General features: G+C 43.4%; 1 protein-coding gene and 1 long non-coding RNA gene across 3 annotated transcripts in view; one reads left to right on the forward strand and one right to left on the reverse strand.

Annotated features, from left to right (window-relative positions):
- LOC125323645 overlaps positions 1 to 15,661 on the forward strand; it is a 175,559-nt gene that overhangs the window by 113,203 nt on the left and 46,695 nt on the right. The window lies entirely within an intron of this gene.
- The window catches only part of PLCB1 (phospholipase C beta 1), a 341,635-nt gene that overhangs the window by 74,189 nt on the left and 251,785 nt on the right, over positions 1 to 15,661 (reverse strand). For both annotated transcript variants that reach the window (XM_048298797.1, XM_048298798.1), the window contains exons 14-21: positions 15,415 to 15,592; positions 9,315 to 9,385; positions 8,618 to 8,714; positions 4,966 to 5,050; positions 3,721 to 3,845; positions 3,295 to 3,449; positions 1,393 to 1,557; positions 171 to 270 (exon numbers count right to left, since the gene is read on the reverse strand). In XM_048298797.1, coding sequence (XP_048154754.1) covers positions 171 to 270; positions 1,393 to 1,557; positions 3,295 to 3,449; positions 3,721 to 3,845; positions 4,966 to 5,050; positions 8,618 to 8,714; positions 9,315 to 9,385; positions 15,415 to 15,592 — 976 coding nt within the window. The remainder of the gene's footprint in view (positions 1 to 170; positions 271 to 1,392; positions 1,558 to 3,294; positions 3,450 to 3,720; positions 3,846 to 4,965; positions 5,051 to 8,617; positions 8,715 to 9,314; positions 9,386 to 15,414; positions 15,593 to 15,661) is intronic.

Below are 15,661 nucleotides of genomic sequence, written 5' to 3' on the forward strand. Positions count from 1 at the left end.
AAATTTCTGGTGAAATAGGGTATGTTTCTTTTTTGAACCCAAGATAGATTATTCAAGCCCTCAGTTGCCATGAGGCTGCTGAGTGGCTGCTGATTTAGAGCAGTTGAGATTCTGCCTTGCTGTCTCTTTTAACCACACAATGTCTGTCTGGATGGGGATAAAGGTTTTACCTGGTCGAATTGCTGAGACCGGCAATATCCGATGGCCGATGAATTTCCCTCCTTCTTCATACACTGCTAACCTCAAACAGGCCAGGGAAGGTAAAACCACCTGGAAGGCAATATTGTTGCATTATTAACTTTCAGCTCTGGATGAAGCAGCTCCATAGGCTGCACAGAATACATGCTAAAATTTATCTAGTCATTGAAAGAAAAAAAAAAGCAACAATCCAAACCTAAGAGCTTCTCTGATTTATTTTCAACCTACTAAAAATAGTAACCTGTGCTTCTCTGAGCATGGGGGCAGTCAGGCACTATCGTTAACTAAATAGAGAAACGAAGTACACTAATTACAAGTTCATTACAGAAGAAAAATGCTAGTGATGTTTCCAAACTTAAGCTCTGGCAGGCTGCCAAAGGAAAGCCATTCAGAAGGCCAAGTATTCAGGGAAAAGAGCACTGCTGCAAGTAACAAGTGTATAAACATCCTTGTGAGCTACACTTGCTCAGAGAAATCTGAAAGAAACTGTTTCACGAGCACCTGGACTCAAGATATACCTAACCAAGGTGCTCAGTGAGCAAAACCCAGAGGTTCTGTTCAAATATTGGCTGCAGGGGTATTGCAAAGCGCAGTAAAACATTCACAATGCATGGTCCTAAAATGTGCTCCGTGTTTTCTGCCCCCTTAGAAGCTTAGAGAATTGAGTCTGAGTAATACTGCATGAGTAGCTCAGAAGTTTATGTCTCATCTCAAATGGATGGGATTTGTGTCTTCATCACCTGGGCAGTGATTTTATAGCCCAATCTAGGGATAAGCAGGGACAGCAGATTGCTTTGGCTGTGCCAGCTCAGCCAGCCAGGCTGCTGGAGCTGCATTTCCATTGTCCTCGTCTCAGGTTCCTGGGAGGGCTGCTCAGCCAGGGCAGAGTGCCATGGCCATTCCACTGAACTGCTGCTGGGATCTGTGCCTGCTGTCCATCCCAGCCACATGGCTGCTGCTTCCAGCTGTGCCACTGAAACAACCAAGGGGACTTCAGAGTCACTTCTTTCAGCAGGAGTTGCCACAACTGGAGCAGCCGAAGTTCAGCAAAAGCAGCTGAACTATGAAATAACTATTCAGAATCTCTTTTCCTGCTTTCTAACAAGTGCAAAGTTCAGTAAGCCATGGAAAGACCCCATTGGACAGGGATAAAAAAAGCACAATGCCCTTTTGGGAAGCAAGTGTTACACCAACCTTCTTAAACACTATGGCTTCCTCTTCCCAGACTGGATTCACCGCATTGCCTTGAGAGGTCTTGGTCTTCAGAGCTTTCCTCCTGGTATCCACAGGCAGGCCAAACATGTCCACTTCCACATAGGTACCAACTTTTTTATCAGAAAGGAACTGACCTGAAATTATCTAAAGCCAAAGAACAAAGGAGCATCGTTAGAGATCACTGTGGTGGATTAGGAAAGAAGTGGCTGTAATGCAGATGCATAATTCTCATTAATGATCAGATAGAGTGCATTTAAAATAAAACCAAAACAACACTAAGCCCACAATAAACAGACACCCCCCCCCCCCCCAATATTTAACTGCAGACACAGAAAAACAACTTGTGAGGCCTGGTTTCCTGCGACCCTGTGGTCCTGAATTCCCCCATGAGTGATAATGTGGTTGAGATCATGCTGCTGCCCTTCCCTCAGCAGGAATACTCATTTGGATCTCTTCCTCAATCTGTATGCCTATTTCCTGAGAACTCTGAAGTTCTATCGAGTCTCAACAACAGGTTCAAAAAATGCTTGAAAAAACAGAGGTTTAAATGGCAGAGAAATGACATATACGCTTTTAGCTGTGAGGGAGAAAACAATCTTAAAAGTTTGTATTCTAATAAAGGCTCTTCACAGAGGAGTTTTAATATGAAAATAAATTGTAAAATAGCTGATGTTTCCTAGTTCTTATTTTTAATAGGCAGCACAACTCTCAGCTTGAAAAAATGAAAGGTCTGCAATTACTTCAGAACGCTGAAGAAGCACAGGAGTGGTGCAGTGTCACTGTACCTTAACAAATTGAGGCTTGCCTACAGCAAATCTCAATCCAGTGCCAGCTCTGCCTATGTGAGCACTGACACTGTGACCAGCAGAGCCCTCCCTGAGCAGGCAGAGGCAGCTGCCTTCTGACAGCTGTCTGCTGACTCCTGGATGCTCATCCCGTTAAAAGCTGTGCATCTCCTAATAGCTGCTGAACGACTTCCACCTCCATTTGCTCTAATTGCAGAAGAAAGTGCCTCTAAACCCACAGGAGGGGCCTGAAAGCTTCCATGATTGCAGGTCACCATGAAAGGTCACCCCACACATCCTCTTCTATTACTGTGCATGTCACTAGACTATTCCTTTATCCACATCCCTCCCAGCATGGCTCTGCTGCTCTTCTGCCTGCAGCCTGAAATACTTGTTTTCCCTCAGTGAAAACAGAGGATATTCTGCAGGTGGACTCTATAATACAGAGGCTGTTCTAATGGACAAGACCATTAAAGTAGTAGCAGGACTCCAGGAAGTTTATGGTTTTCTAGCTGGAGATACACCAAGTGAATTTGTCCCTCTGTCACAGCCAATGCAATCTTATCCCCCTAAACACTCACACAGGTAATTCTCAATCTGCAAGTTCCTGGCAGTCCCTGAACTTCATCAGAGGTCCTTAAAAAGGAACAAGGAAAAACAAGTTGGCAATGAATTGCAGCTGACATTTATGGTTCCACAGTTCTGCTGGAGAACTTTCAGAAAACCAGAAAAATGTATTTATACTGAGCATGTAGAGTTCTAGCTATTCCAGTCCAACCTCCCACTTCACAACAGCATGTTTTAAATCCAGCTCTTTGTTTCTAAAAACACTGCCAAACTGATCCTAAATCCATTCACTTCCCAATTCTGTGATTCTGTCAGTACTTCTATGGCAAAGAATACATACAATAAAAACATATTGATTTATCCTACAATATGAAACGTGAGGCAGAATTAAATGACACTCCAAGAAATGAAATTTATTTTATTTTCTTGGCTTAATATAGTCATTTTCTAGGCCACTGCACCACAGAAATACAAATACATCCATGCTCTGGCATTGCCATGAGAGCACTTCCACCAGCAACATACGTACCTTGACAGACAAAGTGTTGGCTACTATTCCATCCACTATTCCTTCAGTAAATGGATCAAAGTGCTTGTCTGGCCTTCTCATGAATTCTGGCTTTAACCTGTATCCACTTTTGCCATTGTATTCGTACATTCCCATGTTTATTTGCATAGACAAATCTGGATGTTAAAAATATTCGTAAGAGTTATCTTCTGGACAGATAAAAATTTCAAAAAGCAGTAAAAAAAAAAAAAAAATACTGTAATTTCATACTGACTGTAACAGCCACAGTACAAGCCTGGGTTAAAGATTTTAATTAACAGCTCTATAGTATAATTTAATCCCTAGATAATTTTTGATGAATAAAACCTTTCCTACCTATGAATCAGCAACTCTATCAGAGAAGTGGACATGTACAGCTTTCCAAACCCAGAGAACAGCTTAACTTACCTACGGTTTGGAAGTTGAGGGCAACCATCTGGCAGCCAGCATTCCAAAAGACTTGTGGCATGTAGTTGGAAGAGTCTACTCGTGTTCCCTTTGGGTAAATCCGGCTCAGCTGCATTTTGTTGTATCTGAACAGTGAGTAGTTAAGGTATAGAATACATGACAAAAATCACCTGGCAGAGAAATGCAACTGCAGGGTTAAACACAGGTGATGTTTACAGAATGGCAGTGGGTTCCTCATTGGATTTCTGTAGCCATCACACTTCCAGATGTCCACAGTTTTGTAGGAGATAGGATAAATATGGGGCAATTAAAGGTGCTGCTTGTTCCTGCATAGAGTACTCAGAATAAGCAAGGAAAGAGCACTGGCAGATGCATTAAGATCATATTAATAAAATGCCATTTATCTTTATGGTTCCTACTTTGGGATTTTCCTAGGATTACATTTATAGAATGTTTACAGCCAGTTGGCTGTAAACAGTGAATCTTCCCCCTGCAAACAGTGAACCTTCCTCTGAAGCAGGGAGAGATGTTCAGTTAAAAAGTGTTTTTCTGGAATGAGGATTGGAATTGGCCTCTACATGGACAGAAATGATGACTGTATACATCTTACGGTTGAGTCTACGAATCTCCGAGATGAGAACGTGCTGCAGGCGATCTGTGGAAGGAGCTTTCCATTTATCTCCTTTGAGGCACTGTTTTATCTGTTTATCTATTTTATCTCATTCATTCTTAACTGCAGCCATGAGGAGACATACTGAGAAACATCAAAAGGTCTAACCAGAATGTTCCTTAGCTTTTCTTTAGAAGTTATTAAAAAAAAATTAAGAAGCTGTGTGGCAATAAACCAGCTCAGTGCTCTGAGAAGTAGAGGTATGATGGGAAAGCGAGTTCTCATGTAACTTTGCAAAAAAGTCAGCCACATTTTGACAATTTGTTCACCATAACTCTTACCACTCCATACAGGATGATAAATATAACAATCAGAATACAAAGAATTAGGTCTTCAATATGTCATTTATGCCTATTCCCTCTAGTCCTAGCCCACAGCACGAGGATTCATGCCAGTTTTTAAATTAGCTCATCAGAACTCAGGCCAATTAATTCATTTAGAAAGACAGTCAAATCTACAAATTTCATTTGGGTTCCCTATTTCCCCAGCTCCTGTCTCTGAATTACAATAAAGCTCTGTAGCAAATCTCAGATATAGCAAGACTTAGGAAGCAGGTTCCTGAAAGTCAAGGATACTCCACAAATTCCACAGGAGACTTTGTAAGTTGCTCAAGCCCTTTGGTTTCCACAAAGGAAGACATTTCAAAGCTTTTGTTGCGTTCTGCAGGTTTAGAGGGGAGATAAAACCAGTGACATGTTAGAGCACGAACTCACGTGGCTTAGTCCCAGCCCCCTTCTCCCACCTACAGTTCACCAGCTCTTTTCACCCTCATCCCAAGGAATTTACACACAGGTTTGCTGACAGCAGTGACCTCACTCTGCACACACTCTAAGCTCCATCTGCACTCACATCAGCACTGCCCACACTGGTGCTGCCCGAGGTTGATGCTGGACCAGCTGCAGGCAACGGTCAGTGCAAAACACTGTGTGGGTGTATTCAAGAAGGTGAGCCCAGAGATCCCATCTGTGGCACAGAGGTGCTGCAGCAGCTTGCTGGGGGCACTGCTGGATCTCTGGCTTGTCTTTGCAGGCAGGTGTGTGGGCTGGGAGCTGCAATAACCGATATCCATATCATATTAAAGTGAGCAGTGCTGTGCCTGCAGTGGCTCTTGGTACATCAGGGTATGGTCACAGCTGTCAAAGCCACGAAACACCACTATCCAATCACCCCTGAAGGTGCACTCCCAGTGTCCCAGCAGGGATTCAGACCTAATTCCCAAATGACAGGAAGCCTTTATGACCTCTGATCTGCCAGTGGTGAACAGCTCCTCCTCCGCGTCTGAGGCGGTTGGAGTAAACATTAATTTGTGCGTCATTTGTCACTCACCTTTGCCTGATGTGGGCACAGCCGTTTAATGCATCCAAGCATCAGGATGCAGCAGAGAGCCTAAGTCAAGACCCTGCAAGCTTCAGTACCTTTACTTCTGTTCAGAGGTAAGGATTTCTGTAAACAGCTTCCCACTTCACCCCAATCAGCCGTGTGGCTGCCTAGAAGGAGCCACAGCTCTGGAGGTCAAATCCATTAACTCACTCAGCACTGATCTGTTTAAAAATGAGGGGATCAGTGCCTGTGTTGGAGCAAGATCTCTCCAGCCTCATCACTTTACTGAAAGCAAACAGTAAGGCAGAGAAAAGGCCCGACCTCATCCAGGTTTAGAAACTATTATAATTGTGCTGCAGCAATCCAGAGATGGCCAGGAGGCAGGGCTGGCCAGCTCCCGAAAGTCCAACTGCGAAGCTGCAGGAGAGGGATGAAACTGAACAAAAGCAGAGAGGAGCAGGACAGAAACAGGTGGGCACTGTCCTCACAGGGAGCCAAAAAGGAAGCAGTGGATCCAAAGAAATGAGGAACTAGATTGTTTTGGCCAGTGTGAGAGGAAAATGTGCTGCCAGCCTGGGAACTACAAACCATTCTCAGTCCATGCTGAAGAGTCAGAGGATGAACTTGGGATTCCAAAGGTAATCCTCTGCCTCTAGGAGAGCTTATGGTGGTCCCTATTTCTAATTAGCAACCATCATGCTATTGCTGTTATTCACAGCTGTTATCTCCTAATGGCTCGAGATTCCTGTTATTCCCTAGAGGCTGCTCTCCTACCACTCCCTCTTCCTTTCTAACACAAAATATCCTTTCTTTCTCCAGCTGGCTCACCTCCATCTCAGCTTCTCATAAAGACACTGAGATTATTCTTATTCCAGCTACCCTCCTACTGATGGCACAGCACTAGCAACACACATGTATACTGCTTTTATCCTACTTAGAATGTAGGGGCTAGAATTTCTTGTAGTAATAAACTCTTATCTCACAGCCTTGTCTTAAAGGAGAGTATTTGTAGGAAACCAGAGCTGGTAGCTGTTAAAGGATTTGGTTACCAACTGTCCAGAGCTTAATCACACTCATAATTAAAATAAGAACAATTATTTCCTTGTAGTATCTGGAGAGGATTAAGGGACCTGCCTTTTGAAGAAAAGACTGTGCAGGAGAGACATTTCTCCCTCGTGATACATGACACCCTGCTACCTTATCAGGAGGAAATTACAGCAGAGTGAACAAATAACTCATTGAGAACTGCCTGAAAAACGTGGAAAAGTACAGTTACAGCTACTTGCTGCCAGAGAGAGGGAATGTTTCTGGTGAGGGCTGTCAGGGGACTGGTACAGATCTACGGCTATTTAATATTTCTGTTAACAACTTGGATGCAAGACCAGAAAATGCACTTTTAGAACGTGTGAATGACAAGTGGTGAGGTACTGTTATCACCATGGAGGTCTGGATCACAAATCCAAAAAAAATCTGAATAAAAAATTATATATTAGAAAAGTGCTATAACATTGAAACAATAAAACTGTATAAAAGACAAGTATAGATCTCTATAATTAAGAAAGTGAAGTGAACAAAAATAAAATTTTTGAGAAACAGCTGGATAGAAAGCAAATTGAAAACTAATCCTCATTTAATCCCTTCTTTATTCAGCTCATTTAATGAAGATCCAGCAGTGAGTCCAGGCCAAGACTAAGACCAGAACACCCAAGTCATGCTTTAGCCAGCCAGCAACATTTACCACCTAGGGACATATTTATCACATACTGATTTTTTTTGACACAAACACCAAAAATTTAATTCCTTAACAATATGAGTTCACTGAAACAGTATTATTGATCAAAGGTCACATCAAGACCTAGGAGAAAATTCTGGACAGTAGCAGATCTTTACAAAAAACAAAACACAGAAAGGCAAAGACATGTGAACAGGGAAAAAAAAAAAACCCTACATGAGACAATTTTATAACAGCTGCATCAGCTTGTAGTGCTAGGATTCACATGGCTTCCTTTCCAGAAGGCACATCTCCTTCCCACTGTGTTCTTGTAACTCTCATTAGAGCTGGAGGAGATTATAAACACCCAAAGGGACACTACTACAGGGAACAAGCACAGCTCCCTGCATGATTCTGTGACTGCTCATGTGTGGTATCTGTATAAATACCCACATACAAATGAACACTTGGGAACTTCTTACATGTTTATTATTCATCACAAGCAAATGCCAAATCTTGTACAGAGACATGGATTTAGGCAGCAATTACCTGTCCTCTGCCAAGGACACTACAATTCTGGAATAAATTAAAATGCTGTACACTTCTTTAACTAAGAAAGCTCCAAAAGCACATTAAAACCTGTCAGAACAAAGTGAAAAAGGGCAGGCAAACAGTGGGGGGGTGTGCATCAAGGAAGGTAGAGATGCTGCAGTGCTCACTGAGGATGGCACCGAGTGCATCCCAGCAAGGCATCTTCTGTAAAAGCCAGCAGGGGGTGAAATTATGGCCCTTTCTATACAACACAGAGAGGCAGGAAAGTGAATTTGCATGTGGAGAAGGGCAGACTCTGCTTGCCCTGAATATTCTGTAGAAGTACCAGAGGCAAAATGAAAGTAGGGATATTTAGGACCACCTTTCTCAAACTGTTGAAGTTACTCTTCAGTCATGGACAACAAAGACAATGTAAGCACATAATTTTCAACACTGTTTTTGAAATGTCAGCACATTTACTGTTGATAGAAGCTGGATATTTAGACTAAAAGAGGTTTCAAAACACAAATGGATCTATCTGGCTGGATACCAAGGGAACATTTTCTGTCTGTGTGCCTGTATCTAACTGAGAGGAAGCCAAGCAACACTCCTGCAGAACTCTGCCAAACACCTGCCAGGTAATTTTAAGTATGTTTCTTACTTACTTTTTGATACTTCAAATGACTCGAACTTCACAGGCTGAATGTAGTTTACCAGGTTAGACATCTCTTCCGTGGCCATGGCCTCACTTCCAGCAGTACCCTAGGGAAGAGAAGGAAAAATGCTGCAGTTTGGGTCTGTCTATCAGAGGCCACAAATACCAAAGCCCAGTTTTCCATCAGTTGTGGTGTCTTTCACTGCCCCTGGCTAGCGAAGGCAATGCTTCATATAGGGAATGTCACATAGGAAAGAACAAAATGGGCTGTAAGATGTAAATGTTTATATTATACTGATGCTCTATTCATTCTTTTTACGTGGCTCCCAGGGAAGGGAATGCATTACCTCTACCCATGCACAGCGCTGAGCACATTTATCAGTAGTGTTGGACAAATAATAAATAAAGCTCTACGTTTTTGATGTCAAGTTTTCTTCCAACAATGCTAAAAACACCACAGGCAGCTGCCTAAAACTGATCTGCTGTGGTGCTATTTGTTCTTAATCTTCAGAAAATGAAAGTATAAATAAACAAAGCAAAGATGTGCTTCCAAACCGACCAACAACCAACTTGGAAAAGCTGGTGCTGTGCTTCCCGGCGCTCTGCCTCCCTTTCTCCACTGGATGGCAGCCCCACTCCTGGTAACGCGCGTGAACCCGCAGCTGCTGGAGCCGACCCAATCCCCAAAAACACATCTCCGCCCTTACTTCATCCATCGACGACTTCTTACAGTCATCATCGTAGTCATCATCATCGTCGCTCTCCATCTCTGCTTCTCCTGAGAAGTTTCAAGCAGAAAATAGTTACTGGCTGAGGAAACAGTCACAATTACCAGTGACAAATTCAAGAAAGACATGCAAGTAGCACTGCTGGGAGCAGCCTGCACTGTACATGTGCTTTTTGTCACAGCACCAATCAAACTCACTGCTCTCGAGGGACTCATCCATTTTCGGCATTGATTTAAGTTCTTATTGCCCAACCAAACAAGAACTCTTCCTTTGCAGCTGCTTGATGCTTATTCTTTGGCAATCAGCACTGTGCAGTGTGCTCAGTGTGTGGGGTAGAGTACCACAGACTGCTCTGAGAGATATTCCCGAGTTTGGGACACAGCCCCAGGGTTTGGACATGTGAGTTCAAACTCCTGCTGTTGCAGGATCCATGCAGGACCTCCAGGGAATGCCTCACCCACTCCAGGAAGCAACAGCATGCACAGGGTGAAGAAACCACGATCAAAATCAGTGAGCTTCTCCTGTGCTGCGCTACCGAGGTCTGCTCAGCACAGTCCATCTGTTCTGGATGTGTCGCTGAGGCAGCACAGCTGGGAGGGTCTGGCACAGGAGCCAAACGGCAGGAGCTCCACAGCAATTCCCTTGGCAGAGCACTTTGGGGTGCCTCGCTCAGGGCTCTGGAGCAGAGCTGAGCCGAGCCGCGCCAGCTGAGGGCAGTGCGAACCAAACAATGGGAGGAGATGCCTAAGGCTCATCCTTTCCCTGGAAACGTACTCGGAGTAAATGGGACCAAATAAAACACATTTACTGCCTCGCTCCCAATTGCAGTGCGCTCATCAAATTTCGACGGGCAAGACGTAAATTCCTTCATGTTAATTAACGAAGGGCTCCCCTCACCTCCAAAGTGTTTTGATTTGGTTGCATCTGAAATTAAACCATTAAGGAATATCAAGCTTATCTTTGACTTTAGAAATTCCTGCTGTGGGCCTGGCTGTCACAAAGTGTACCCTGTGCATCTTAAGACTCTGGAAAAGAAGATTTACTTGTACTGCGGTCACTTATCCACACCTGTAAGAGTGACAGCTCTCCCCAAAGATGTTATTCCACAAGCCTTCCAGCTTTCTTCAGCAGTGGCAGCTCAAAATTCTAACTATTGTGCAGCATTCCCAAACTCTCCAGAGAATGGTAGTTCAGTCTCAGTTCCTCCCAAGTCCACTGAGTCAATAAAGAAACTCCTCTTTGTTCCAGCAGGCCTCAAATCTGGCCCAGTGAGACCCTTCTGAGAATGGAGAGCACACACGAGTGTGCCTTTCACAACCAAACGATGACTACCCAGCCTGCATTTCCTTCCATATGCAGATGTTGAAATGTCAGGCTTTTATTCATCAACACATTTCCTCCTGAACATTTCATTGAAGAAAATAACATGATTGCTCAACAAGCTCAAGGGATGGCTCAGGGAGCCTCAGCACAATGCAGAGAGCCAGCCAAGCTCTCACAGGATTTGCACTGACAATCTTTGGATGGGAAGCTCTCAACTGATTTAACCAGACTGGCAAAATAACACTTTGCAAAGTCCACAAGAAGGGGGAGGTGGGCAGATTTTGGCCAGCTTGCACTTCTGAGATAAGAGGTACACGATAGCCTGTTCTTGCTGGAAGTGTCCAGAGAGGAAAGTATGCAACACACAGTTTGTTTATTTAAAAACACTTAACACAAATACTCCCAAGGAGATCAAATCTCATTTTCAAGTTCTGCATCAGACAGCAAAACCAGGACAAGCAACACACAGGATTGCCAGCATGGAATCAAAATAAGTGTTTCAGGAGGTGTGGTACATCTGCACTGCCTTTCCCTCAGCAGCACAGCCTGTGCTCACACCCAGCCCTCTCTCCCTGATTCATGGCAGGGACACAAAGCCACCCTGAGGCTGTCTAAGGGACAATTAGCTGTAATGCCATCATCACTATCTGCAATTAGATGGGACTACAAGGCCAGGTCAGCACAGGACCTCTTCAATGCTATGTGGCACACAAATACAGTGAAAATAGAGCCCTTCTCCAAGAAAGACAGAAGAGTGTCGAGAAATTAGGGGATGTTGCTCCTGACCACAAGATGAAACAGATACTGCCAACCACTCACAGGCAGAAGAATATTATGATATCCCACAGTGGCAGGGAGGAGAAGAGAGATCCAACAGGCAGGAATTGTGCAGCAAGACTGATTTATTTAATTATTTTACAAACTCTTTTATGGACTTTTTTCTTCATAGTCTAATTGGACAAAGGATCAGCCACCCCTTGGGGGTGATTGGCTAAAATCCTAAAACATCCATTGTCAAAATATTTTTCTACTGCACCATAAACAAAGCTCTGCAAGGTCACAGGTGTTCATAGTTTATAGAACTCTACTAGTATCTTCCCTGAGAGAGAAAAGTATCTCACGGCACTGGAAAGAAGCAAGAAAAATTCTTGCTAGCAGCAATATTGTATCCACAGAAGAGCACAGCAAACTCCAGTGAAACAACAGGGCAGCTTTAAGGACGTTTTCAAGGAGCAGTCCTTGGTGAGTGGGGCAGTGTGGGGGAAGCATGAAAGTGCTCCTTGGGAAAAATGAGGAGTGGACAAAGGAGGCTGAATCCCAGCAGATGGGTAGAAGGGTTCAACACAGTAATACTGAATGAAGGATGATCAGGGGAATCGGGAATGACAAGCCAAATCCCTGGGTCGAGAAAGCAGCATGCTAAACATTATCCATTTTCATCATCCTGACAGATACTGAGAGCCTAATAAAAGCAAAGGTTAGACAGTGCTTGAAATTCAGAGGAATCTGGTAATCTGCTTTCTCAGACCCTTTCAAAACAACAGCCAGGATGAATTATGAATGTGGTACTTGCTGGTGCAGCTTGTTAACTCTGCAACATTTGGGCAGCCACCAGCATCCCGGGGGGGAATCACCTTTTGAGTTTTTTCCACTGTACATCAGCACTTGCTGATTTTTAAAAAGGGAAAAATAAACTTTATTCAGTTTGATAAATCATTTTTCTTTGTAGCCCTTTGTAGCAATGGGCCACGGCCTCAGCTGGCATCAGCAGCCATGTACTAATGCAGTTACATACACTGAGCCTAAAACCTTTTATCCAGTTTTCTTTTTAGACATCATGAAACTATGGAGCCAATTCTGCCCTCTCTCTCTGTCTTCCCATGACTCTTTCCTTGCAGCACCCACTGCTCTGACAAAAACATCATCCTATCAGTGAGAAACGAACAATTTGCTTACTGAACAATATTTAAATACTGCTCCATCAGCCAGTTTTAGCTCCTTTCAGTATGGGCCTGCTTTTGGTGAAATGCACATCCCAGCAGAACTGCCGCTGTTCCTTCTGCACTGCGATGGAACTTCTTTGGAAATCTTGCTTGTTTTCTTCTGTTCATTGTGCAAAACCAGCCAGGTCTAAGATGCTTGTTTACCAAAATTACAATCTATCTCGCAAGAGTTATCTCAGAAATTCTTCTGCTTTGTCAGCTTTGGTCTACTTTTAGAGAAGGTTTTTTCCACTGACCAGTATGGAAGTTACTTCCTACATCAGTTTCATGGGCATCCTGCAAGGCATCCCACAAAGCTCAGAAGTCTTTCTTTAATTATTGCTACTATTTCACCATCACCCCACTTTCATATGGTCTTATAAATATATCAAAAACATGGGTTTATTTGGGTTTAAATCTGACCTCAAGCAGCTTAAGACACAGCAAAGCTTGATATCAATGCCAATATGAATCTCCACTTTTTTTTTTTTTTGCACTGCTGTGAAAAACTCATTTAGAATCCCCAGAAGGCTAAATCAGCACAACTTTCTCCTGGAGATCAGCAGCCATTCTGACAGAAGCTATACAACCCAATAGAGTAGTTTGAAAAATATGTCCAAGTTGCTAAATGTAAAGATTATATTAACGTTGGAGTACTGAAACACTTCATTTTGAGGAATGTTAAGAATCAGGCTTATGATTAATTGCATTACTCCACAAAGAAACTGGTATTGGGTGCAGAGGAGCACAAGGCTTGCAGAGCTCCAGCACCACATGTTTCCAGTATGGAGATGTGAGAAGGAGGGGTGTCATGGTGACTCTTGAGCTCTGCCATGTGGAAACTCTTCATTACCACAATGTTCTTATAATATGGTGAATAATTTTAACTGTTCGCAGACAGAAAACTGACACCTCATTTACAGAAATGCTGCATTCTCATAGCTGTAAGCTGTAGCTATTATCTCTGGAGCTGTGCTCTGAATACTTAAAAATTCAAAGTACTCTAGAAAAATGACATCCTGGGTGCTCCTCGTCAGTCATCCCTAAAGTGTTCTTAAGTTCTGTCAGATTTGTCTGTCCTTAGATTAAATTGGCTTAATATTATTGCACTTCCCACAGGTATTGTTCAGATAAATTCACTGCTGTTTGTCAGGAGCTCACAGGCAGCCTGGATACCCCCACAGACACTCACTGAGGATGCTCTATCTAGGATCAAGTATTGAATGACAGAGAGAGGAAAAATATTGACTAATTGCATTCTCAGAAAGAAGCACAAGTCCTAAAGGGGAAACAGAGGCTGACACAAGGATTACAAGCAATGTGTTTTGGCAGTCACAGATGAACCAAGTGACCACAGCAATTTTGCAACCTCAGTTCCAGCATTTTCTAATTTGTAAGTGCTCATCTTCATAATCAGAGGCTGTTACAGAGGTGATACAGGCATAACAGTCAGAGTTAGTTTGTAGAATTACACACTCCATTATGGAACTGACCCTTCTGCCTTGCATCATCATCATCATCTTTATTCACAGCCCGGGTCTCTTCCTAGAAAAGCTCCTAGAAGGGCTCCTGACAGACAAAGCTGTTGTGCTCTATGCAGCCCAGGCCCTCAGAAAGCCAAGGACGTGTTCTTTGCCACTGTCCTCACCATGTGCTCATAACAAAAATGGGGAGTTAGGAACCCAGGGCTGATTTCAAATGCTGGAAAGGAGGCAGCTGGAACACACACTTATTTTTCTCCTGCTTGGGATTTGTCTAAAGCAAATCAAGAAAATAGTATTAAGTCATCCCTGACACCAGGATGAATCTTCCTTTGAAATCCAAAGCCTACTCCAAAGCGTGGCCTTTTCATAGTTTCTTAAAAACAACAGTTGAAAACTCTTTCTTTGCTGCTAATAGGATAAACAATGTTATCCACAAATGAAGCAGGATTTCTTTCTTGTTAATTCAGCTTGGGGCAAACTGCCAGGATGAGAATTTTCAGCTCAGTTAATCAGAGTTTAGAAAAAACTACAACCAATGGGAAAAAACTTTTTAATAGCAAATGGCAATGAACTTATATTCCAGCAGAGCTTCCAGTTTACTCTGTCAGTATTCTACTGCTGGGGCATAAATGTCTGTCCTTACAAGAACACAAAATTTCAGTCTCTGTAGGAGAAGAAATTCCAGTGCAGGGAACAGACAGCAGGATATACAGACTTTGTTGGTTTTGCGTGTTTCCATCTCTGGAACAGAAAAACATCTTATAGTACCTTAAATAGAGGTCCATTACATGCTCCCAACTAATGCAGGACAATAGAAGTTTGAGCCTTCCCTGCCTGAGGAACAGGGATCTCATCCCTTTATCCTAAACCTTAAGGCACTGCAGACCCTCTGCAGCTCTCCTGGGCAATGGGTTCTGTCTGGAAGGGCACCAAATGGCAGGCACAGCCCAGAGGCGACAGGAAAAAGAAAACATTTATGTTTGATACTGGGCTTGGGCACACAGGAAAGGCAGCCAAGGGTGGAGGAGTTGGCAGCTCCCTCTCCTTAATAAGCAGTGCAGACAAATGTTAGCACACATGAGTGAGCCCTGGGTCATTCCCTAAGGATTCCTCAACCACAAGCCCTCACAGAACAGACGCCTGGATGAATGACACTTCGCGTTGTTTCCTGCTGAGCAACCCCCACTGGTGCACCTTTACCTTGCTGGAGCACTGCAGTTGGATGGGACTGGAGCTGTAATTAAGCATTTGTGCTTGAGGGAGGAGAATATCAGTAGATCCAAGTCCTACCTGCTCCGGGAGAGGAAGGCTCAAACATACTGGATGTATCACTGCAAGTGTTGGAAGCTTGCTCCGAGAGCTTCTTCTTTGCACTCCCATCTGCTGACTTGTGAGACTTCTTCTTATTCTTCACCAGGATTTTGTACATTAAATCCATAGGGCTTGGGAGAGGAACCCCAGCTTCCAGCTTACAGGAAGAAAGAGGAGAGATTTGTTAGAACAACAGAAGAAACAAGCTTATGGCAGTTTCTTAGGG

The sequence above is a fragment of the Corvus hawaiiensis genome, chromosome 3 (assembly GCF_020740725.1).
Source record: "Corvus hawaiiensis isolate bCorHaw1 chromosome 3, bCorHaw1.pri.cur, whole genome shotgun sequence".
NCBI classification, from domain to species: domain Eukaryota; kingdom Metazoa; phylum Chordata; class Aves; order Passeriformes; family Corvidae; genus Corvus; species Corvus hawaiiensis.